This window comes from Coturnix japonica, chromosome 2 (assembly GCF_001577835.2).
Source record: "Coturnix japonica isolate 7356 chromosome 2, Coturnix japonica 2.1, whole genome shotgun sequence".
Classification (NCBI taxonomy): Eukaryota; Metazoa; Chordata; class Aves; order Galliformes; family Phasianidae; genus Coturnix; species Coturnix japonica.
Window position 1 is genome coordinate 105,344,754 of NC_029517.1, and position 25,558 is coordinate 105,370,311.

The 25,558-nt window shown below is 39.8% G+C and overlaps 1 protein-coding gene across 4 annotated transcripts in view; it reads left to right on the forward strand.

Annotated features, from left to right (window-relative positions):
- The window catches only part of SULF1 (sulfatase 1), a 125,422-nt gene that overhangs the window by 74,281 nt on the left and 25,583 nt on the right, over positions 1-25,558 (forward strand). For all 4 annotated transcript variants that reach the window (XM_015855714.2, XM_015855711.2, XM_015855712.2 and 1 more), the window contains exons 8-14: positions 2,506-2,657; positions 4,692-4,861; positions 16,030-16,180; positions 17,506-17,681; positions 18,862-18,990; positions 19,250-19,306; positions 20,268-20,397. In XM_015855714.2, coding sequence (XP_015711200.1) covers positions 2,506-2,657; positions 4,692-4,861; positions 16,030-16,180; positions 17,506-17,681; positions 18,862-18,990; positions 19,250-19,306; positions 20,268-20,397 — 965 coding nt within the window. The remainder of the gene's footprint in view (positions 1-2,505; positions 2,658-4,691; positions 4,862-16,029; positions 16,181-17,505; positions 17,682-18,861; positions 18,991-19,249; positions 19,307-20,267; positions 20,398-25,558) is intronic.

The window sequence follows — 25,558 nt, forward strand, 5'->3', positions numbered from 1 at the left end:
AACTGAGAATGTGTATGTCTTTCTTGATTATGTCTGTGTCCAACAGCTTTTTTAGAGCCTGGCCATTTTGGGACATATGTTTGTAGCCACCTCTGTTATTTACAAAGGCGCTACCTCAAAACCTAGAGACACTAGAGCTTCTCAGAAAAAATGCTTGCCAAAGAGTTTTAAATGGGCAAACTCATTTATCTTTCTCTAGCCTTTTTCTTGGAAATTGTTGAACTGTTTGGCTAAAATGTTCCATGTAGCAAAATCCAGCCTGACTCAGATAGCACGGAAACTATCATCATGAACGACTGAAGTTTGGCAAACCTGTAAATAACAGTGTTCAGGTCTCAGTATTAGTCAGTGTTAGTTATAGGTGGGGCTATCAAACCATTCTACGTGATAAATTGACGCAGCTTCCATTTTATAGCTTGAGAGGCTCTGAGCTTTGTGGGAGGTGTGTTAGCAGAGATCTTTACAGGTGGACGCAGCACATGGAGCTTCCTCACAATCATGGATATGGTGGATCTGGAATGGCATTCAGGAGGATTGGCCTGAAATCTCCCCTGAACCCTAGACTGCCCTTGATTTTGTTTGGCTCAGTATTCTCACTCTATTCTTCTTCTCTTCACTGTTGTCTGTCTTTAACTTCTCTTCCCCTTCTACTCTTTCTGTGGCTTCTTTTCCCACAGTATTTCAGCCTTTACCCTTACACATTCCCTGAACATTCAACTCCCAAAGAGTTTGACACAGTTTGGCTGCCTTAAAGGAAAGGAATGGTTTCCGTTCCGGGAGGCAATGGACCGGGCACATATTCCCTCCCCACAGTTACCCTCTTCACCTCAAGCTTCTTGACTTCTGGTTGGCCCCAGAGGAAAAAAGAATAGAGGCTAGGTTGCTTTCTTACAGGCTGTGGGAGGATGAACTGAACGACTGGGCTAGTATCTGTGGAACTTGTTTATCTGTCACATTCCACGTAGTATAGGAAAGAAACATTATATATGACTATAACCTCTGGTTAGTGACATTTGGCAGTTAAGAGATTCAATTGCCCCACAGTTATGTTGCCTCAAGAAACTTTTAATTATGAATATTTTCATTTTTCCACCAGTTTTCCCAGGAAGAAGTTCACCATGCCCACATCAATCAGATCTGAATTACTGAAGCCCTTCCACAAATGTGCTTTTCTTGGTTAGATTGAATGTGTCTAGGTTGAACACGAGGTTTTCCAAAGTGACTTCATTTCCTAAGTAGGAAACATGTAAGGGTGTCTGACGTGTGTCTCGGATCCCAGCCAAGGAAGTGACGCTGGGCAGGAGCTGTCTGTGGGCAGCCTGGCAGCAGGGCCAGGCAGGCTGGGATGGCCGAGTCTGCACTGGGATGGGTGTCTGACACATAGATCTGTCCCTGCAAAGTGATTGGTTTCCATCATTCATTCCTCTTCAGGTAAGACCTTCCAAGGGCTTGGACAGCTTAAGAAAATTAAAGTTCCGTGCAGAGAGGTTAGTCAGACACCCCACTGTGTCCAGCATTGCTGTGGCTGAAATGGAGCCAACAAAGTCCCCATAAACAAATTTGCAGGTACATTCAGATGATTTGTCTCTGCAGTGCACACGCAGAAGTAAAACAGAGCAGAACCTTCCAAACTAACTTATTTATCTTGGGCAAGGACAGTACATACGCAACTAAAAAGCAGCAATAGAACTCCTTTTGCCAGGGTCCCAGGGTCAATCCATGCTTCCAAGGCCAGTTAGCCAGTTCTTGGTGCCTGTGTATCTTTAGCGTAAGCAATAGTTGGAAGTTTACTGCATTGTGAAAACAGTTTTTCTTTTTACTTCATTCAGGAAGAGTTCACAGGAGCACTTGCTGGGTGTGATGACAGTTTCTGAAAGCTTTGATCTGAGAGGGTTGTGCTTTGTCACCTTTACCTAATGGAAATATACCTAAGTTTTGCAGACCCAGTAGAGGCAGCTGACTTCTCCAAGATGCTGCCTGTTATTTCTGTCTTAGAGAAGTTTTGGCAGCAAAGCAGGGCAGGGATTCCCTCTTGCTCTACCCAGGCAGAGCCCAGCAGGATGGAGATCCAGACTTCCCAGAGCTTCCATCAAACCAGAACATGCAGCCAGGTTGCCAAACCCAGACTTTCAAAAGTTAAAACATCACAGGATTTGCTTAAAACCAGAAGATGTGTTTCTCAGATGTTTCCTGTGGGGATTGAATTTTTATTCCATTTTCAAGTGGAACCCATATAATTCTAAAAAGAAAAAAAAAAAAACTCACATCAGTCCTAGATTCCAAGAGTGGCAGATAAATGGTAGAACTGTAAAAATTCTGGACATAATTTATTGTCATTTCAGAGCCCTCTTAGATTGGAAAACAACATATTTCTTTTTTTGATGGAGTGACTCAGACTCAGTCTAACACATTTTGTCTTCATTCATGCATGTTTCTGACTAAAAGACTTGGATTGCAAAGCCTCATGTGTTTGTGTATGTTCTTTATTTCTTTTTACTTTCACAGCTTTTTTTGGGAAATACCTCAATGAATACAATGGCAGCTACATCCCTCCTGGGTGGAGAGAGTGGGTTGGATTAGTGAAGAACTCTCGCTTCTATAATTACACCATTTCTCGCAATGGTAACAAAGAGAAGCATGGATTTGATTATGCAAAGGTATTTTCCAGACCTATAAATGTCACATCATTAATCCCTATAAAAATCACTTTCAGGTAATTAATTAACCGGATAATTAATTAATTAATCATCTACAACCAAGAAATTGAGATGTCATTTTTCTCTCTGGGGCATTTCTATCAACTTCTGTGTGAGGATTTTAACTACAGGACGGAAGAAAATTTCCCAGGGCTTTTCAATGCAGTTGACTCCTCCCACCCTCTCTCTCTGCTAAGAAACCACTGATTCTCTCGTAGAAGCAAATAGTAAAGAAAGTACTTTTTTGAAGATAGCTGAGTGTTTTGCACTACTCAACTTAAAAGTTAGCTGTGCATTGTCAGTTATTGCCCACAACATAAACCATAGTTAATGCTGTTTCCCATTATATGGTGTAAAAAAAATATGTTGTATGTCTGTGCTGTCTGACTCCGGATATGACTAGGAGAATAGATAAGTGTGATAGCACAGCCATTGGAAAACTTTGGAGCTTGTTTGTGCTCTTGACAAAGTTTGGAAAGTATGCCAAGGTGACCTGTATGTTGCCATGAAGCATCTCAAAAAGGCTGAGGAGCATGGGGTGCAGACTTTCCAGCCTGCAGAAAGCAATCTGGAATTTCCTCAGACTGTAGGCTCACGGAAGATGATACAGATGTTGCAGCTGTGGTTTCTGACCCATGTAATGAGATTTTATTGGAAGCTTGCGATGTCTGTTTCTGATTTCCCCACCCGTAGAAATTACATGATACTGATTACATATTTATGTAGAGTTAAAAGAAGAAAAAAAAAGAAAGGAAAAAAGAGTATTGGTTAGTTAGGCATTCCTTACACACCCTGAGTATGTTGCTTGAATAAACAGGGAAATAGGAGGGGAGAGGATGCTTTGGGAGAGAAGTCATACAGACATTTCATTCGAGCAGGCCACAAAACCCAAAATTATCAGAACCCTGGTGCCCTGCTATCATTACCCATTTTGCAAACCAAAGGGTCGCTGGCTGCCACTTCCATGCCCTTGCAGGGACAGTAACAGCCAGGGCCAGCGCCTTTGCTCCAAGCATGCCCCAGGAGAGGAGCAGGGGGCAGGGAGCAGGCGAGCAGGGAGGTCACAGCTGGCTGCCTTGTCTGAACACCAACATGCGACACAGACCTTGTCCCTCGGGCTCTGCTTTTGCAGCTGTTTGAGGCCTTGAATCCACAACATATGATTAGTCATGCCTGGAAGTGCTTGAAATTACAAACATTGTCTCAGCACTTTCTCAATGAAGCTCACACTAGACCTCCAGGCCAACAGTGAATGCTCCAAGGTGGCAGGTGGTTTAATTTAAGTTTTCATCTTTTTTTCTTACTTCCATTTCCTCCCTTCCCCTCGTATGCTTCCATTTGCCACCTTGGCTGTGGGTTAAGCCAGTTTATTAGCGAGTCACAACCTTTATCTCAGCAGCTGCACTGCTTAAAGTTAGATAATTAAAAGAACAGAGCCTGCAGGAATTTGACTACTCCCTGTGTTTGCGTTTCCATTTTCTCTGATAAAGGTTTTTCTAATATGTTGCTTATTGTAGCTTGTCCCGGATTGTACATACACAAAAATGTACCCTGAACAAGGAGCATGCGAGAAATTTGGATATAAGTAGAAAACCGATGAAAAGGGAATGATTTCTTGCAGTTGGGAGATACTACTTCATGGAAGTCTTCTATCTATGAAAGTCAAGAAACATTCCTTTGCCTGTATAGTCTGTCATTTTAAAGGTTGCATAGCATTATATTACAATTATATATATTACTGTTGTATTGAATGCATTCTGTTGCATCTGATTGGCAAAATACAGTCTCATTTTGTGTGGTATTACCTCCTTAAGAAAGCAATTACTGCTCAGTCTCCCTTATGCTCTTAGAGTCACACATCTCTTTTGTGGTATGTTTTTACCTCCTGATCTGTCCTTTAATGAGGACCTGAAAATAGCATAATAATATGACAGTATGTGATCTAATTAATCATTCACTTTGTAACTTTTCCTTTATATTAATCGTGTGTTACAGGACTACTTCACAGACCTAATCACTAATGAGAGCATTAATTACTTCAGAATGTCCAAGAGGATATACCCACATAGGCCCATAATGATGGTCATCAGCCATGCTGCGCCTCATGGCCCTGAGGATTCGGCCCCACAGTTCTCAGAGCTCTACCCCAACGCTTCACAGCATATGTAAGTGACAGTCACAGGCTGCTTGCCTGTGTTTGGAGACATTGCATGAGCAGAAAATGAAAGTATAGCAAACCTGCAGTAAGCAACAGATGTTTGCTTGCTGCTTTTGCCATGCCTGTGCCTTCTGGGGAGGAGACTGACAGCTCTGACCATTGTTAAAACAGAGAGAAGCTCTTTTCCTCCTGGGAAGTTGTGAGAGATTAAAAGGTCAGTATTTGGCTTTGTAAGGGCAGCTTCTTACAATACCCTGAAAATATGTAGACGCAGGTCAGGATCTGTTGGAAAGATATTACTTCCTTAGCATTCCTCTAAGATATGAGCTTCCTGGGCTCGAACTTACTGAATGCACTGAGAGTAAAAACATGCTTTTGTAGTTTTCAAGTGCGCCAGATTTGTTTATAGACTAGCTACTGGCAGGTTCCCAAAACAGCCTATCAGACTGGATTTTTAAATAACATGTTTAATCTTCCCTGGTGATTATACTATAATAATAATAGTAAAAAGCCCTCTTTGCTTTGTTTCCAGAACTAAGGTCAGCTCCAGGTAAAAAGCTGTCTTGCTTTATACCTTCAATATTCTGGGTCCTTTTTCTCACAGTGAGATGTTGGAGAAGCTTTTCTGTCTACTTTGAGCATGTGGACTTCTCTTCCTATTAATGATTAAACAAAGTCTTTGTGCTTTTTCAACACAGAAACCAAAGAAAATAAATATTTTAGCCAGACAATGCATTGATTTAGCCTCTGAAAATGAGGAAGAATCAGCTTCATCTCATGGTGGCAAAGCCCCATGGTTTATATATTGCATTTTGGATACTGAAGCGGCTCACATGCAGGGATGTTATTTGTTGTTACATTAGCAGGTTTAAAACTGCAAGGAGTAGCATTTACTGCATAAGCTGCATTCATAAACTGGTCAATGTTGAGACCAAAATGATGTTTGCTGTTTGTGGCACATGGTTAAGTATTTGTTTGGGGGATTTTTTGACCTCTTACTGTCTGCTGCTGTTTAGAGATGCCACTTTCCCTGACCTTTCTTAGTTCTACTTCCCTGATCCTATATTCTCAGTATTACCACATTCCCAAGACTAGATTCTGCAAGTAGCGCAAGCCAGCCAGTATCGTTTTGGAGTAACTTCAGTATTCAGGGTAATTCATACCTGTGTATAAAAGTGATTAGACTGATACTTTAGTATGTAAATGTTTGCATGAGAAGGGAGCTGGTTCTTTAGTAATCAACGCATAGAATTACTATCACTCTGTTATGTTCTGAAGATAAAATAGGACTTAAAAACTTGAAAACTGTCATATTGCATTATATGAAAGATCTTTTTCAGTATCTTGAATTAAGTGCTCCAGCTGTAGGCAGCAGAGAATGCCTAGGTTAAAAAAGAAAAACAAGATTCTTCCTATTTTTGCAGCTTCTGAAAACCATCAGTGAGGTGAAGCAGCCAGATCACCGCTTCCCATCCTCTTTGCATCAGTCTGATCTCTCTTTGATCTGTGGTAGCAGCTCCACTATCATGTGGTGGCCAGTTCCGCAGTGTCACCCCATGCTGCAGGGACAAAGCAGTGCCTTTTCAGCTCTTTCAAACCTGGGGCTTGCTTATGCCACTTGCTTATTCCCTACATCCTATGAGGCATAATGAATATTCACTACCTCAGATTTAAAAGAGCCCTCCCATGTCTTCTTTCAGTCATCTCTTTTCATAGCAAGTGGGTTATAATCTATTTGTTCTTGTTCTGTTCAACAGATTGTTGGCCATTTCATGGCACAGATTGCCTGCCCTCAGGCAAGCCATCCTCTTTGCTGGGAGACAATCCATCATAAAGAAGAGTTGGATTCAAACTGTTTCCACTTAGCAGTGGGGACTAGGGCTGGAAGAAAAGCACATCATTGTATCTCACCCTACCTCTCCTGAGGTCATGCAGCTCATTTTAGACTCTGTGGTAGCTGTCTTCTGATAAAAGAGTGCTTGTATAAACTTGCATCAGTTTATCATGCTCTTGGAACTTTTTGTTGCTCGGTGTTTTCAGCCTGCTTTTTTATAGCTTCTGCTGCCAGTCTCCAAAAGTTTAGCAACCTCTCCACTTTATTATAAGTCACACATCACCTCAAAAGATTAAGTGAAGGTGCTAGCTATGTTTTCTCAGACTTAGTTTCATCTGAGTACCTGTGTAAATTGCTTTTTATTTGCATGGACTCCTGGAGGCTAGATATGTTGTTCTGCTGGGCTATTTGTGAAACAGCCCAAAATATGAGAATCAGCTGTGCTTCTTGTTATCTTCTTCTGCTGCTGGTTTCTCAGCAGCCTTCTTGCAAAGAATTTCTTTTCTAGCAGCCTCAAGAGAGATTTGCTGGGTTGTTTTTTATTTCTTAGCACACTGACTGGCGGCCTGTGTTAGAGTCTGAAACCCAAAAGATGAGACAACTCAAAGATAAAAGGCCAATTTGTGTGGCTGAAGCTACCAAATAATTGATTTTTCTGCCAAAAACATTAGCAATATGCTCTCACTAAAAGATACAAGAAGTTCACACAGACGTACTCAGCGCTCCCTGTGAAAACAACAGGAGAACAATAAAATCCTTCCTGCCAAGGTTTGTGTAATTTGAACATTTAACCCTTACGTTTTCTTCCTTGGTGGTCAAGTACCATTGGCATCTGCTTTCTTTTTTTTTTTTTTTTTTTTTTCTGACCTTGGGTGACAGCCATCTGACCTTGGATTTTGTTTTTAAAAATGTAGTTGCTATATCATGTTACTGTAACGCCTACCTCCAACAAAGAAGGGAAGCCAGGTCAAAAGCTGCTTGCTGGCTTTACAAACTGAGATGGAAGGTTATACCTACAAACCAAGAATTAAGATAGCCTGACAACCACATGTGAGAGGAAGTTTTTCTTAAAAGAACAGTAACTGAAGCAGGCCCTTATATTATTTGACATTTCTTTGCTCGTGAAGTGCCTATCATTTAATTGAACTATTGCCTTTATAAATTAAAACCAAACCAAACAAACAACAGAAGAAAGTTTGGTTAGAAAATGTTTTCCATTTGCACATATGCAGAGAGGAGTGGCTATGAAAGGAAATATTCCTGTTCAGGGAGAGTTCTGCCCTTAATCTGTTGATCTCTTTTGCCCACTAACAGCACTCAAAGAAGAAAATCAAATACATGCAACAGAGAATAATGCCATGAACAAAAATAAGAGTTATGAAAAAACAAAAAAACAAAAAAAGAAAAATCCAAAAGGAAAAGAAGACTTACATACCATCATTACCATATATCTCCTCAGTATAAGCTGCTCACTGGAGTGGTATACAAAGTCTTACAAGGACAAAAAAAGTAATGATGTGTGCACTGTTTGAACATTAATTTTAAATGATCCCTGTTAATTTTCATTATCTCTACTTTAAGATGAAACATAAACTTTATTGTACTAGAAGCAACAGGAACTCTCTATTGCTTTTAAGCATCTCTTCTCATTCCAGACATCCCGAATGTCCTCACGTTAGAACATTCCTATTTCTGACAGTTAAAAATGTTTCCAAAAGTTTGGCAGCTGGCTACTGTCTACCATAATGAGTACATTTTCTGAAAACAAACCATACTAACACATTAACTATGCACAGAAATGATTTAGGTGGCAATAACTGCTACTGGAGAGGGTGTGTGAGATGAAAGCAGTGTATAGATTTTTTCTGTGGTAATGAGCATCATCTGTTGTGTAGTGAGGTTGCTAGACCTTGGAAATACTGTTGTTAGATGTGACGCTATGACACAGGAGATGGCTCTCCAGGTGTCCCTGGCTGCTATTACAGGGCAGTCTTGTTCCATCACACAATGAAGCAGGAAGACTGGCTCAAAGGATGCTCTAATGAAAGCCTGAATTCTCTGTTATGCTCAGGGCCTCTGGCACTTTAACTTCCCTTTACCTTCCAGGGTGAATCAGTCTTAGGGGAACTGTGAATCCAACCTAAGCTATTTATAAACTGTGAAGTAAACAAACATTAGAAGCAAAAGTCTGCAGGTGGCAGATTTACTGAAGAATGTAAAAAATGGAAATCTGAAGCACTGCTTGCAGGCTGGCAGGGGGACTGACAAGCAGATTTTATGACTACCTGGAATTAATCCTATTGGCAGGCAGAAGATCTTAGAAAAAGCAGCTAGAAATGCTATCTGAGATAAGACTAGAAGGCTTCCCAAAACGATGTGAGAAAAGCCAAGTGGAAAAGCTTTCATTGTTTGAATATATGTAGTATGAAAGGTGCTGAACACACAGGCCTGGTCATAGCAGTTCATTTGCAGCAGTGAAGCATAAACAGCAACACTGTTGAACTTCCTGATCCCCAAAACAATCTTAATTGTGAATTTGGAGTATCAAATGGCTACAGATTCAGGATGCCCTCTTGCTGCCAGGGCTGACTCTCAAACTCAGCTATGACTTTTTTTCTTGTGATATGGACACCCACCAGAGTGGGCTCATACATTTGCAGCAGTAATAAATCTTGATGTGTTAATGCCTATTGTCAGTGATAGCCTTAAGCCTGCCTGGACTGCTGACTTAGAGATAAGTGACAAGAATTACCTCAAACATCACTGTGACTTTAAACATGACTAGCATCATAGAATCATAGAATGACTTGGGTTGAAAAGGACCAAGATGATCACCTAGTTTCAACCCCCCTAATGTGCAGGGTCTCCAACCACCAGACCAGGCTGCCCAGAGCCACATCCAGTCTGGCCTTGAATGCCTCCTGGGATGGGGCATCCACAGTCTCCTTGGGCAACCTGTTCCAGAGTGTCACCACCCTCTGTGTGAAAAACTTCCTCCTAATATCCAAACTAAACTTCCCTTGTCTTAGTTTAAAACCATTCCCCCTTTTCCTATCAGAAGAAACACCGTGATTTAGAGATGCAGAAAGATTCTAGATACACAATTAACAGTAGCTCTAAGTGATGCTTCCTAAAATAAAAAGGTGTTATGTGTAATGAGTAACATTTTTTTCTACTTTATTCTGAAATACAGCAGCATGTTACACTTTAGGAGTGAAACTTTCTCAACTCACATCCCCAGATACAGAAACGTACTTAGTTTTAAAAGATTCCCCTTTTAAAATGCACTCAGAGTGGTGAAATTCAACTCCATATTAATATCAACTGTGCCATGGTTCGTAGTTTGTGAACTAACTTTGACAGAACCTAGACTTCCTGATTTCCAAGAACAATATGCCTAAACCTGTTCTTCAGGTTTAGGCTTCTTCAGGAGGTCTGCATTCACTGCAAATAACACATTTGCTTCCTTTGATTACTTACTGTTTTTTTCTGAAGGAGCACGACTGTTAATTCAATGTTTGTAAGTAACATTTTAAAGAGTAATATAGGTGCTAATTTTGTACAGAAGCTACTTATTTTTTACAATCAGTTTTACCGTAGGTATTATTTTAAAATTATGTTTACTTTTATTTTTATTAAATGAAAATTGTCCTGAGGCATATAAGTACGCTGTTATTTTCTCTAACTGGAGGGTTCCCAATCCAAACAAAAAATTAGTCAGGCACTTTCAGGATACAGACCCCTGAGAACTCTGTGGAAGTATTCACAAGCAGTATTTTTAGGCAGTAGTTTTGTGGATGTGATTTGCTTTTGTTGAATAAAAACAAGAGGGAATTAGGAGGCTGTAAATAGAGGCAAACAGAGATTTTTAGTATGTTCAATTGAACAAATATTTCCAGATATGTCTGCTTCTTCCCATAATAACCCACCTGTAATAGAAATGGATGGATGGATGTAACTTTTAAGGAAAAAAAAGTCTTAATTTGTAGTTGCACTCAATTCTTGGAGGTCCTTGAATGTGTTGTACTGAACTGTGTTTCTTTTCCACACAGACACCACAACTGCATAAACAGCATTAGCCCAGCTGAATCTTACATTCTTCTCAAATATGTAAAATAGCTTTTTTGTGCTACTAATTTTCAGAAGGCCTTTTTTGCACTTGTTTTGTTGAAAATCACACAAAAGGCCATTCTTTTACTAGCAGATGTTAGTGTGATTCATTTCTGAATGATTTGCTGTGCTAGGACCCCGTTTTAGTATGTCCTCATGTGCAAGCAACCACTATTTTGTTTTTTGAGCAACCTAAAGTTATTGAGGTACACTTGAAATGACTAAGACACTTCTTCTACTTTGAACTTCAAATTTAAATATACAAGTACAGTAAGTGGGTTGTCACTAAGAGTAATTAAGAGGTGTGAAAGGAAATCCTGATTGTTCATGAAACTGAACGTTATTTGGGCTTCTGAGATTCAGACCACAAAGCTGAATGTCAACACAATTATTTTTCTCTCAACATAACTTCAGATATCTACTAGAACTGATGTTTATAGATAAACTTATGGTAGATTTCATAGATTTCTTCAAATAAAGAAGTACACTAGTGCTTATAAATATTCACTCCATCCATCACCTGCAGAACACATTGTTATCACCCTTTGCATCCTACCACTGTCTAACAGATAGTAGACTGAATGCAATTAACATGATGTGGTGTTAGTAAAGCAATATAAATTGATGCGGATATATGAAGTGCTTACAGAACTCATGTGACAGAATTCAGCCCTTTTCTGAGGAGATGGTAATCTAATGTTAGAGAAGGCTAATACTAGTTTACAGTTTTGCTTTTTTGCACATGTATGATGATTTCTCTGTTAATTTATTCACATAAGTAAATGATCACGAGGTCTCAGGGTGAATTGTTTTTCTCATTCTGAGAAAGTCCTTAAGAGAAAGGACCTGACTGGTTTCAATATTTGTTTCTGTTAAGGTTTCAGGATTTTTTTGTTGGTTAAATTAGCAGTTTGATTTTGGCATTTTATGAATCTGACATCTTCCACTGCCAGAACAGATCTGTAATGCAGAACCAAAAAGTCTCTGTGTAGTAAGTTGCGCAGTATGAGTGAACATAAGTGAGCTAGCTGTCTAGATTAGCTCTGGCTACTATAGCCCGTGTAGGGGCAAATAATGTACCTTTTTAATTCAGCAAACAGCTTTTTCAATCTTTACCTTTTCTCTGGATTTAATATTCATGTAGTATGTTGTAGGTCATTTTGAACTGATCTACATGAAGGGCTACACTTCATGTTATATATTTTTGTTACATGTAAATTGAACTCTCACTCATTTCTTGGGCACACACTCAAAAGTTAAAGAAGTGCTTTTCTATTTCCTGATCTACTGGCAATAGTGACCTTGAAATCAGACACTGCGCTAAAGCAGTGTGGCACCAAAAACTGACAGGCAGCTCCTTTACAGACTTGGAGGCCATGGAGAAGCTGAAAATAATGAAGGTGCCTAGCACAGTCTTCTGGTCATGGATCAACAAATGGGCTTGAGATAAGATAGCCTCCATGAACAACAAAAGGCAGTAGAAGACATGGCAGATGCTTTCAACCTGATATTCCCAGTACCGAAGAGAGTCAAATAAATGTAGCTGTATGTGCTACTTTACAGCAGTACTTATCAGTACAGAGCAAAGCCTTTCCCAAAAATGGAAGAGCAGAAACAGTAACAGACTTTCCCATGATCACTTTCAAAGGCTTCTAAGAGCCGAACTTTTAGCTGATATCACAAACTGCTTCAGGAAAAAAAATGTTATGATAAACAGTTATCACTGACACAAAAGAGGTCTGTCTTGTTTGGAAAGGTGCTCAGAAACAAGCAGTGTTCTACCCAGAATTCACCTCTGTTTGTTTTAGGAAATAAAAAGAAAAAAGAAAGAGAGAAAGAAAGGTAGACAAATCAGAGGGTGATGTCAGATCCGACACCTGTCAAGCAGTGCCTTTCAGATGTACTTCTGTATGGTACAAAACCCAAGGATGTGTAAGGAACACAGACTGGTTAGGGGGCTTCTGGGTTCCTTTCTACATTTTCCCTATTACTCTTTCCACTCCATTTAGGACCTCCATCTCACCTTTCCCCATTGGTTCCCATCATTAAACAGTCTGCAGAAGGCCCCGTTGCAAGAATTGTTTGGGAGGAAAATTATGTTTGCTTTCTGCCTACTGCATTTCTCACCCAGAAAATTCAGAATGCATTTGGAAAGTGTCTGTGAAAGGTTTTAACTGCCCTGCTAAACCCCTGAGTGCTGCTTTTATAGACTATCCATTAAGTGGAGGAGTCTTCTGACAGTGGGCTGGGAACATGAGACCTGAGCCTGCTTCAGCAGCTGGCTCTCCTTCCTGGCACAGCAGCAGGCTGAGCGCAGCTCACAGGCACCTCATCCCTCCTCAGCAGGAGCACTCAGGAAAGGAGTCTGCTGAGGAAAAAAGAGAGAAATAAATAAATAAATAGATTGAAAAAACTTTAAAAAAAAATTTAAAAAAAGCCTAATTTTGCTGGAAAACGCTGATTAATCAGGACTGAGCACTTTAATGGGAAAATATCTCATTTGACAAATTTCCAAAGAAACAGAGGAAACTGCACTGGAAGCACTCTTACTTTCTGTCTTCTGTATCCTTACCTAATACCTGATAGGTGACCAGAGCTCCTAAGACTTGTTTCTTCAAGGTTTAAGTCTCCCTCTGCTACTGTTAGGGGCTAGCTGACAACCTAGAGGGCTGCACTCTTTGGTTCATGCTCATTAATTTTGCAGTCATATAAACATTCATTTTAAAAACGAGATTTCAGTGAGAAATGCCAAGATTCTGACTTTCAACCTTGAATTATAAGAATTTCCAGCAGAAAAGGAATTCCAGTTTACATCTGTGTTTGTTCAGTAGGGAGCTAACCTCTCCATACTTCTTAATCTCAAAGAAGTTTTTACAAATCCTATGATACTATTGCCTCATTCCTATTTTCATAGAATCATAGGATCAGAAGGTTGGAAAGGACCTATAAGATCATCTAGTCCAACCGTCCTCCCTTTACCTACCAAAAACCCCTAAACCATATCTCCTGGCTCCCTATCCAGACACTTCTTGAACACTACCAGGGATGGCGACTCCACCACCTCCCTGGGCAGGCTATTCCAGTGCCTGACTACCCTCTGAGAGAAAAAGTTCCTTCTTATGTCCAGTCTAAACCTCATTTCACTTGATTCTGGTGGCTAAGTAGGTCAGTCAAAATCAGCTGGTTGTGCTAGAGACATACTTACTATTCAGATGCTACCTAAATTCTCAAAGTGGTCTCCATTTAAAGCATGGAGTCCATTTCTTACTGTACTTGATTATCAGTGCATTATGCTGTCCATTCAGTCAATTTTTAGGCTTAGAATACCTGGTTGTATGTTATATATACTATAGCAAAAACAGATCATGGATTCATAGAATCATTAAGGTTGGAAAAGACCTCTAAGATCAAGCCCAACTGTCAACCCATTACTACCATGTGCACTAAACCATTCGTGTCCAACTACCTAGATCTATGGCTTTATTGCTCTCTCTTTTTAAATTTTATATATATATATATATTTAAAACAACATATATATATTGTGTATATATATATTGTATATATATATTGTATATATATATTGTATATATATATTAATGGCACAAGTGGTAGGAATGCCGCGTTGCAACACCAGAGACCCTAGGTTCAAATCCCCCCTGTGGCGCAAGTGGTAGAAGTGCCGCTCTGCTACACAGGAGGCTGGAATCCCGGGTGGTTGGACTCGATGATCTCTAAGGTCCCTTCCAACCCGCATGAGACTATGATACTATGAGACTATGATACTTATTAACAGCATTTCTCCTATAAAATGAAATAGAACCATTGGAATCAATTTAAGCTAATAATACAACAGCATTTATTCATTTGCAATTTACATTTATTTTGCAGAGGTAATGCTATAATATATGCATCACATACTGCAGTGTATTATTAGAAAACTGAGATACTTCATCAAAAAAAGCAAAGCCTAAATTCTGCAAGTGGGAGAGAAGAAAAGAAAAATAGTCATACATAGGTAAAAAAATTACAGGACATAGCCTCTGTTTAGTTTCTGATCACCTTTTAGTTGTCTTTTATGCTAAATATGAAAAGAGGATTGATGGAAAGTTTTTGTACCTTCCACATCTGCATTGCAGTTCTTTTCACATGCTTTTTGCTGTACCTTTTCTTCAGAGGTGATATTTATAGGAAGATGCCCTTCACTCTAATTAGCTCTTTTTTAACAATTCACAGGTTTGTGTTTAGAACACTCCTCTTAGACCTTCCCTTTAGTGTTGGTGCAAACTTTTAAAGCAGTATTATTTGATTGAATAAAACTCTGTGGCATATTCCTCCTCGGCATTAGTACTGGCAGCAGTATTGGTTTGGTCTTGCTAGTTGATGTTATTCTGGCAATGCACTCTGTTTTGTACATCATTTTGGTGTGGTTGGAATTTGCATACCTGCCATATCAAGGGGCATCGCTGAGATGTATCTCAGGTGAGAACCAAGGGTGAGAGATGAAGGCTGAACATGGATCTGGAGTCATCTGGAGTCATGATGGCCAGCTGCAGCGCTGCCTCATGTTAGACCTGACCTTGTGCATAAGCAGCCAGTTCTGTGAGGTTATGCTCAGGGTCCTTTCCATGCCTGTATATGCCTATGGTGATGGGAGGTGAAAAAATAAATGGTTTCACAGTATCTTAAAAACTGATAACACTGGTTTTGCTGTTCTTATCTTAGCACTGGCTACTGAAATTTTTCATCTCACAGGAAACTATATTTCTTGTGAGTTTCTTTTAATTTATATGAAGACCTATTTCCAACTGAAAGCATCAAGGCAGTTTACATTCGTGTGAAGCAGAAGTCATCACATTGGATCTCTGACTTTCTTCATTTTTGTGCTCATCTTTATGGGATGCATCATTTAGATGACTATTTTTAAAGATTACAGATTCTTTTGACAAACATGACTTTCTGTATCCCAGATAATAACATGGATCTGCTAGCATTTTTAGATCCTGAAAAAAAAAAAAAAAAGAAAAAAAAAAGAAAAAAAAAATCTGGAAAGACAAGTAAAACATTGGAAGCCACTGAAGTGATGTTTGACATTTTCCATAAGGAATACTAGCTACCACAGATAATACGTGATTTAACCATTTGTTGACTGTTCCTGTATTAGACAAGTTCCTACTTTCCTCTGATGCTTATGATACTGCATAAGTGCTCAGTTCCTTTCTCTTTCTCCCAGCACCCCCAGCTATAACTATGCACCAAACATGGATAAGCACTGGATCATGCAGTACACGGGGCCCATGCTACCTATCCACATGGAGTTTACAAACGTCTTGCAACGCAAGAGACTTCAGACCCTGATGTCAGTTGATGACTCTATGGAAAGAGTGAGTTCAAGAAACTGCTGTGAATACTTCAAAATCATAGAACGGCTTGGGTTAGAAAGAACCTAAAGACCATCTAGCTTCAACACCCCTGCCATGAGCTGAAGGACCATCTACTAAACCATACTGCCCAAAGCCCCAACCAGCCCGGCCTTGAACTCTTGTAGGGATGAGCATCCATAACTTCCCTGGGCAACCTGTCCCATTCCCTCACTACCTTCATAGTGAAGAATTTCTATCTAATCTAAATCTACTCTCAATTTAAAACAATTATACCTATCACTACATGACATGCCCTGTAAAAAGAAGTTCCTCTCAAGCTTTCTTCTTAGGCCCTGCTTACTCATTCTTATTAATCTCTAACAAAATTAAGTAAATTCTTTCCTTACCTCCACCATTCACAGCCAGGGGAGAGTCCCTGGGATGCAAAGAATTACTCAACATATCCCCAAACCAAATTAATTTTAGTTATATTCTCCTCAGTGTAGTGCCAAACTCCTTCCTTGCATCTTTTAATTGATGAGTGAGTAGGCTGGTGATTTTTAATTTTTATTTTTTTTATAATGTAAAAATCAGTGGGCCTAATATAAAGACTGGTGTTAACAAGAGATCCATCACCTGTGTCATGGATAGATGCAGGTTAGCACATGATAACTTCATTTCATACATTCCCTTCACAGTTAGTCCTTCCTCTGAAATTTGGGAATTGGCAAATCACAGCAACTCAGGTGTCAGTCTGCTCGTGTTTGCTGAAGTTACGCAATGCAGTGTACTGCTAATTATAGGTAATATGATACATGAACGGCGTAGTCTGCATGACTTTTTGTTCAAAATTCAATCACCATGACCAAAGTTCTTTCCCTAGAGAGACTTCTTTAAACTTTAATAAAAATTTACAGCCTTTTCCCAAGCCCACAACTGTAAGGAATGGGAAAGCTGTAGACTAACACAGTAAATCAAATCTGAATAACATTTACCCTAAAGCTGTAGCAGAGCTTTTTTCCCAAGCTGTGTCTCAGTATACATTCACTTTGGACACACTAATAGTACCATATTTTGGTATTACAACTGTCTGGGTTTCCTCTCTTTCCTCAGAGCAAACTCCCCTCTGTGAAATATAAAGTTGAACTTCTAAGGTGAATGATTTTATCATCACAGTAGAGACAAGATGTAAAAATGCCCATCCCCAAAATGTCAGTTTCAGTAAATTCATTGATGCCGTGCTTAATTCTTTGATTCTAAAATAGTAAAATAATTGTTTTACATAATTGTGCAGAAATCACATTTTACCATGTTTAATTTTATGTTTTCCCTGTACTCTATTTCAGTTATACCAAATGCTTGCAGAAATGGGAGAGCTGGAGAATACCTACATTATTTACACAGCTGACCATGGTTACCATATTGGGCAGTTTGGACTGGTCAAGGGGAAGTCAATGCCATATGACTTTGATATTCGAGTTCCTTTCTTTATTCGTGGTCCAAGTGTAGAGCCAGGATCTGTGTACGTTGTCTTATGTCTTTAGTACAGCTGTTACCTAATATAATTTTTTTCTAAGTACTTGTAATTATCACTCTGTCTAGCTTCATTTCATAATAGATGCCCTATGACTGCAGAACAATGACTCATAAAAAGAGAAATGTCTTTCACTTTGCATATTGTTAATAAGTTATAATGTAGAAGAGAAAACTGTATAACCTATACTGCTATAAGGCTAGATTTCACAAGACCACAGGGGAAGGGACCTCAAGAGATCATTGAGTCCAATCCCCCTGCCAAAGCAGGTACCCTACAATAGGTCTCACAGGTGAGCATCCAGATGGGTCTTGAAGATCTCCATAGAAGGAGACTCCACAATCTTTCTCTGGGCAACCTCTTCCTGTGCTCCATCACCCCTACTATAAAGAAGGTAGGGGTTTGCCCTGAAGATTACCATAAATATTCATAGAATCATAGAATCACTCAGGTTGGAAAAGACCTTTAAGTTCATCAAATCCAACCATGACCTAACCATACTGCCCTAAATAAAAACCCTCCACTAAATCATGTCCCTGAGTCACCCTGGGATGGTGACTCAACCTATTCCAGTGCTTAACTACCCTTTCAGTAAATAAGTTTTTCCTGATAACCATCCTAAACCTCCCCTGGCACAACTTGAGGCCATTTCTCTTTGTCCTGTCACCTGTCACCAGTGAGAAGAGACCAACCCCACTCTCACTGCAGTCATCTTTCAGATATTGGAAGAGAGCAATAAGGTCTCCCCTCAGCCTCCTTTTCCCCAGACTAAACAACCCTAGTTCCTTCAGTCTCTCCTAGTGGAGCATATTCTACACAGTTTGGGGTTTGCTTTTGAAAAGTAGAAGCTTATCTTTACTGTTCACTTTCTGCAGTAGAATAGCTGGCACGCTGTGTACCCTCCTTGTCGAGCAGATAAGTATCACATAACAGTTGCCCCTCTTCCTTTTATTGTGCTTAGCATTTTCTTTGTAATTATATTCTGCAGTATTGACCTCTTACTCTCACAGCTGTAGCCTTCAAAGAGAGGTTTCTAAACATAGCTCTTGTGTAGAGCTTTACATCTTCAAAGCCCTGATAAACATTAATTACCTTTCTAATTCTGAGAAAATGTGAAGACTTGCATATTGAACATATGACAACTACGACCTTTTCTCTTGATTCACAGAGTGCCTCAGATAGTTCTGAATATTGATCTTGCACCAACAATTCTGGATATTGCAGGACTTGACACACCTCCAGATATGGATGGCAAATCTGTCCTAAAGCTTCTAGACTTGGAGAGACCAGGAAATAGGTGAGTATCAGGCTTGAGTTTTTTTGCCAGTTGAGGAGAAAACACCTAAGTAATCAATAACTGAGTGGAGAAATAGATTCAATGAAAATAAGCTGTGTCAGGCTTGCAACAACGTCTTTCTTATTTGAAGATTCTCTTAGATAGTAAAACTGCATGTATACATAAGCAAAGAGGTGAGGTGTGCTTTAAAAAATAAATGGTTAACACTAGCAGTGCTGTACATAGGAGTCAGCAGTAAGTATTGTTATTTTGCTTTCAGGTTTCGAACAAACAAGAAGACCAAAATCTGGCGTGACACATTCCTGGTGGAAAGAGGGTAATTATTAGGGGTTTGAGAGTTTTGAGAGAGCCTGCCTGGTGGGAACACTCATTTGTTTTCCTTTTTTGCCATCTCTTCTTTCCCTTTATGGTCAGAGAAGTTGTAAATTTTGCAAGCAAACTTACAGACCTGACTTGTTTCTTCATTTCCTACCTCTGGCTGTGCATACTGCTGTGCTGTGAGGTCCCTGCCCCCTAAGAAGTTTGAAAGCATGTTTTTCTGGCAACTCTCCTAGCCTATACCTCCTCCTTCTCAAACATTGTACTTGTGACCACTTATGTCATCATCTGACTCATTTCTTTCCAATTCTCTGTTTCATATCCAGCTGTGCAATATCCTCTTATCAACTGATTTTTTATTTTTCACCACAGATTAGAAGCATTCTTTGGTTGTGTTCTATCTAAGAAAAGACTTATGTGTAAATGAGATTTATGAGTATAATTACTCTTTTCTCTAATACCTCTTTACTCTCTCACCTTGACAATTCCTGTTGTGAAAGCTTTCTCTATGTAAAAAAGTCTCAGCAATTTCCTTCTGGTATTTTATGGTTCTGCAGATTATGAAATTCTTGTGTGAGTACTACAGAACAGTGTGTATGAGATACACTGTGCTGAATGAGTGTGGAAGCCCTGTAGTCTGTTCAGTGGGGCTTTTCAAAATACTGTTTCACAGTATTGTATTTTGTGAAAGACCATTTACATGTGAATGATGCTGAACTTTATCGGTTAAGCATATTTCATCAGCCCTTATTTCTCTTCAGGTAACGTCCACATGAGCCTTTTTTTCACTACATTAATTTTTTGTCATTAAATGTCACTAGCAGAAATGTGGGGATTTTCCTCCTTTGAAGACATTTAGTGTTCAATTAGCTTTGTTTTTCCAGTTAAATTCATCATCTCCAGAGTTTGGAAGAATATATACTAAATATTCTATTTTTTTTTATTTTTTTTTTTTAAAGCAAATTTCTGCGCAAAAAAGAGGAAGCTAACAAAAACACTCAGCAATCTAATCAACTGCCAAAGTATGAAAGGGTAAAAGAATTATGCCAACAAGCGAGATACCAGACAGCCTGTGAACAACCAGGACAGGTAAGCCACAGCAATTGCAGTTCTCTGTATGCCACAGGGAGATACATATCAAAACAAATTCAGGAATATGTCTTTTGGATCCATAGCAATCATCATGCTTTATTATTTATCTAAAATCCTTTAGGGGAAGGGCCCCCTTCCTTAGAAATATTTACTATTTAAGATTACTGTAAAGAATCAGATGGTGATATCCATACTCAAATGTTACTTTTTCTTCCTCTAGTCTTAAAATTTTCAGCATGATGCTTGAAGCTGATACACAGATATAAATGTCTACTTACAAAATAAACAATGTTGTTGCTTCCTTAAGTAGGACACCAGTACCAGCAGCTCTGTATTGCTTATATGGGAAGTGAACTAAATGGGACAGAGAGGGAATATTTTTTGTTTGAAGTAGGTTTTATTTAATATTTTTGTCAACAATCTTTCTGAGGGGACTCAGTGAGTTTGCAGATGACACAAGTTGGGAAGGATACTGATCTGCATAAGAATAGAAACGCCCTACAGAGGGATCTGGATAGGTTGGATCTATGGGCTGAGTCCAGTTGTATGACCGTTGTATGACATTCAACAAGGCTAAATGCCTGGTCTTGCACTTGAATCATAACAACCTAATGCAATGATATAGGATTGGAGAAGAATGTCTGGAAAGCTGCCCAGCAGAAAATAACCTGAGTGTGTTAGTTGACAGCCATCTGAATGTGAGCCAGCAGTGTGCCCAGGTGGCCAAGAAATCCAATGACATCCTGGCTTGTGTCAGAGACTGTGGCCAGAAGAAGTAGGAAAGTGGTTGTGCCCCTGTACTTGGCTCCAGTGAGGCTGCACCTTGAGTACTTTGTTCAGTTTTGGGCCCCTCACTTCAAGATGTTAAGTTGCTGGAACATGTTCACAGAAGAGCAACAAGCTGATGAAGGGACTAGAAAACAAGAAATACGAGGAGCAGCAGAAGTAACTGAGGTTGTTTAATTCATAAGATGATGATGGGGAGACATTATTGCTCTCTGCAGCTACCTGAAAGGAGATTGTAGCAGGGTGGGAGTCAGCTTTTTTTCTCAGGTGATAATTGATGGGAAATGGCTTCAGGTTGTACCTGGGGACGCTTAGACTGGATAATAAGGAAGAATTTCTTCATAGAAAGAATAACGAAACTCTTGGAACAAGGATTGAGACAAGCTTCCCAGGGAAATGATGGAGTCCCCAACCCTGGTGGTATTTAAGAGATCACAGCATCAGTAAGGTTGGAAAAGACCGCTAAGATCATCTAGTCCAACTTTCAGCCCATCACCACTATGCCCACTAGCCCATGACCCTCAGTGTGACATGCCTGTATTTCTTGAACAACTCCAAGGACTTCACCACTTCCCTGGGCAGCCTGTTCCAATGCTTCAGCATTCTTTCTGAAAAGAAATTTTTCCTAATTTCCAGCCTGAATGTGTAGACATGGTGCTCAGAGACATGTTTTAGTGGTGGAATTGGTGGTGCTATGTGTATGGTCATGATCTGCTTAAGGGTCTTTTCCAACCTAAATAGTTCTATGAAATTAAGAAAAAGTGAGTCACATCCCAAATTCTGTTCAGCTGACTCTCAATTAATACTGTATCCATAGCAGAGTATGAAGCTGGATTTTCTGGGGAAGAACTAGATGGGCTGCCTTCCCACTGACTCCACCTCTGACTAGTGCAGGCAGGGTCTGGTGGGCACCATCACACCCCACATCCTCCCCCATTCCCCTCCTGTCCCCATCCCTGCACACCTCTCCTGAGGATTGCAAGGCGGTCTCTCTCAGGGAGGCACTCACGCTTTTCCCTCAGATGTTTTCTCAGGCCATTTCAGACAGCTGTAGGCCTGGCACCGAAATACCGACCTGCTGTTTTCAAGGGAGTATAAAGCCATACTGTGCTGTGCTTGCATCTGCAGCCACCCACGGAGCTTCACCCAGGGCAGGTATAGCCCTGTAAAAGAAACCCAAAGGCACTCTGGAGAGCTTGTGCACTTACAGACGTGCTCCTTCCTCACCACGCTCTTGTCACTCATTAGAGCGTAGTGTTACGGTAAATCTCTGTTAATCCCAGATTGGATGGGGATATGTTTTGGCTGGCACATCCATGGTCCATTCCTCTGCCACAGTTCCCACCTCACACATGTTCCTTAAACTCAGTCGCTTTTAAAGGAGTATGCACAATAGCACAATCTCGCCCAAGGGCAAAGTTTTCAGGGGTTCAAACACTGCCATTGTAAACAGAGATTAAATCTGAAAAACTGAATATTTTTTATAAAAACCAAAGTAGATCAATGGAGTCATTTAGACTGTTAGACGCTAAAATGTTTAGTTTTCAAATACTAAAATATTTTCTTTGCAATTATTTCTTATATTTACTACCTCTTATGCCAAAATCCAGGTTTGTAATAACTTTTCCACATGTGAATAGATGAGGTTAAGTGTCCTGACCAGGTATCACAACTGAAGCAGAGGGGAGCATTGCCCCTAGCCCAGATCACAGTCCCCAGTGACAGACTTGGCTTTATGTCCTGTGCTGGGGACTCACCTCTGATCCAAAGGCAGAGGAAGGGAAAGGTGTCCAGCTGAGAAGGAGCTGACAAGAGCAGTGGTGTTTGATACCAGCTTTCCCACCTACAGGACTTCAAGATACAGAAGGTACATTGACTTCTGAGACCCCAGCAGCCAGCCCTTACAGCTAAGCAAAAGACAAGGTCAAACTGATCTTTGTAAGAGAAACTTTCAGACCTAGTCTTTAGTGCATATGAATTATGTTTTTAAGCAAAGACAGCAGAGTTGTCTGATATCCTTCTAACATTCTGAAGGCTTCCTGCAGGGATACTAATGTTGAGTGCACCTGCATGCAGAACATCCTGAGATGCATTAGCGCATCCTCTTGGTGTCCTCTGGGCTCACTCAATCCATAGTGCACAAGCCATGGATCTCACGCCCCATTCACTCCCATTCCAACCTTGTGAAGCAAGGGCAGCTTCTCCTGCGGGGACTGGTTATGCACATTACTGAAGGGCAAGTCAGTGAAGAATAAACTGGATGTGAATCTATAGAGCAGCAGTGGAATAACATAACCTTCAGTGAGGCATTGCTGTGTGAAATAAGTGTCTGCAAGATTTTTCCACTTAGAAAAATTCTTGAAGAAAATTAAAAGTTAATGGGGCAAATGATTTTACTTTAGCCCAGATGGTTTCCATTGTTTAATACTGAGGGATCATCATTTAATATGAGGTTTCTCCAGCAGATTTCATCTACTTGTTTTGCACCTCTTGGAAAAGAAAAAGGTAATATTTGTTTGTGGAACTTAATGTCAATTAATTTTGTTTTTTGAGGTTAGTATCTTTAAGTTTAATTACATAGGTGCATACGTAGAAAAATACCTTTGTTTTAATGTATTTTTTTTAAAATTGATGTTTTACCTTACTCCGTACATTTACACCACTTAAGATCATTTCAATTAAAATCACCTTCAGCATATGTGATTGATTGCTGACAAACTTTTAAAGAATGCAATTATTAGTCACTGGGAAGTTGCTGCTAAATGTCTGGAACTAAAAAGAACTAGCTGGTGAATTAATGCACTGTCAAGTATATTGAGAGTGTGTTCTTCATGTTAAGTTACTTTAGTCAATATCCAGCTCATTTGAAATAGAGAATGCAATTGGGAGTTGAAAAAGAAGATAATTTGTTGTTCTTGTTTTAAAATGAGGTGTGATCCTGAGACCTGCTAACTATCACAACATTCACGGATGTGATACTCAGGGATATAATTGTTTTAATTTGTTTTCTATTAAGTAAGTACCCTGGAATAGTAGGGAAAAAAGGAAAATACTGAACATCTTTACAATTTCTGTAACTGTTTCATACTTATGTCCAAAAAAGAAGGAAATTTAGACTATGGATTACAGTTAGCTGCAAGTCAGCAAGATTTTGCTTACAAAAAAAGAAATTGTTTTAATTTCATTAAGAGAACATAGTTGTAAAATGCACGTGCAAAATACAGTTCAACTATTCTTTTCTTTCTGATTTGAATGTTTAGCAACATTCGTACATTGACTCATTTTCATTGTACACCATCCTCTCCTTACTATTTTTCATAATCCTCATTATGGCAGGATGGTTCCCAAAAGTTCAGTCACATCCTCAAGAGCATAACAGAAATGTGATGTACATGACTGTACAGATATGCTCACTTTTGAGTTATATTCAGCTGGTCATTATCTTGAGCCTACAGTGATTCCTTGCAGAAGGGAGAACCATGCAAGCAGAGTTGCATTAGCAAGAACAAAGCTAATGGGTCATGGGAAACGATCACTTGCCTCTACTCAGTGTGCATTTGGGTTGGGACCTCCTTTAATCTGGATTACATCCAGTAGAGGACCCTGGAGATTGTGAGGAGGTACTGAGGAGGGGAGGTGGTTTGTTTAGCCAAAAGAACAAGAGGCAAAGGGGGATCTAATTGCTGCCTTCAGTGAGCTAATAGCTAGTTAGAGAAAAGACAGACCCAGGCATTTCTTGAAGGTGCATAGCAAAAGGGTAACCTTTACTTTTATAAATAAATAAGTAACCTGGAAGCAATGGTCAAGTTGCAGCAAGGGAAATGCTAAGTAGGTGAATGAGAAAAAAAATGTTACTATAAGAGTGATTAAGCACTGGAGTAGGTTACCCAAAAGGCTGTGGAAGGTCCATCCAGTGATATTTTCAAAACCTAGCAAAGTCATACCTACTTTGAGGAGGAGCTTGGACTAAATGACCTCCAGATGTTCCTTCCAGTGATTGCACATGCTCCAGATCTTTTTTCTTGCTTAATTCCTAGGCTTGGGAATTTGTTCTATCCTTGTCCTCTTCAGTTTCATAACCTGGGAAGTGCTGTAAATTTTGTCTGTCTTGTCAATGAGATATGAGTCACCTGCCATATTCAGAAACAAATTGGCTTTTGGCTTCTACCCCAACTCAGTTGTTGACCTGTGCTCAGTGACATCACCGCTGGTCCTGTTCCACACAGGCCAGAGTCACTCCCAGTGCACAGGGAGCAGCAGCATGATGGGTTCTGCTCAGCTCCGGAGCATGGGTTGGGGTAAGAGTTTCCTTTGCAGTCTTTGCTTCACATCCCAGAGAGCTCTTCAAGAAATTATGATGGGAACTATGGTT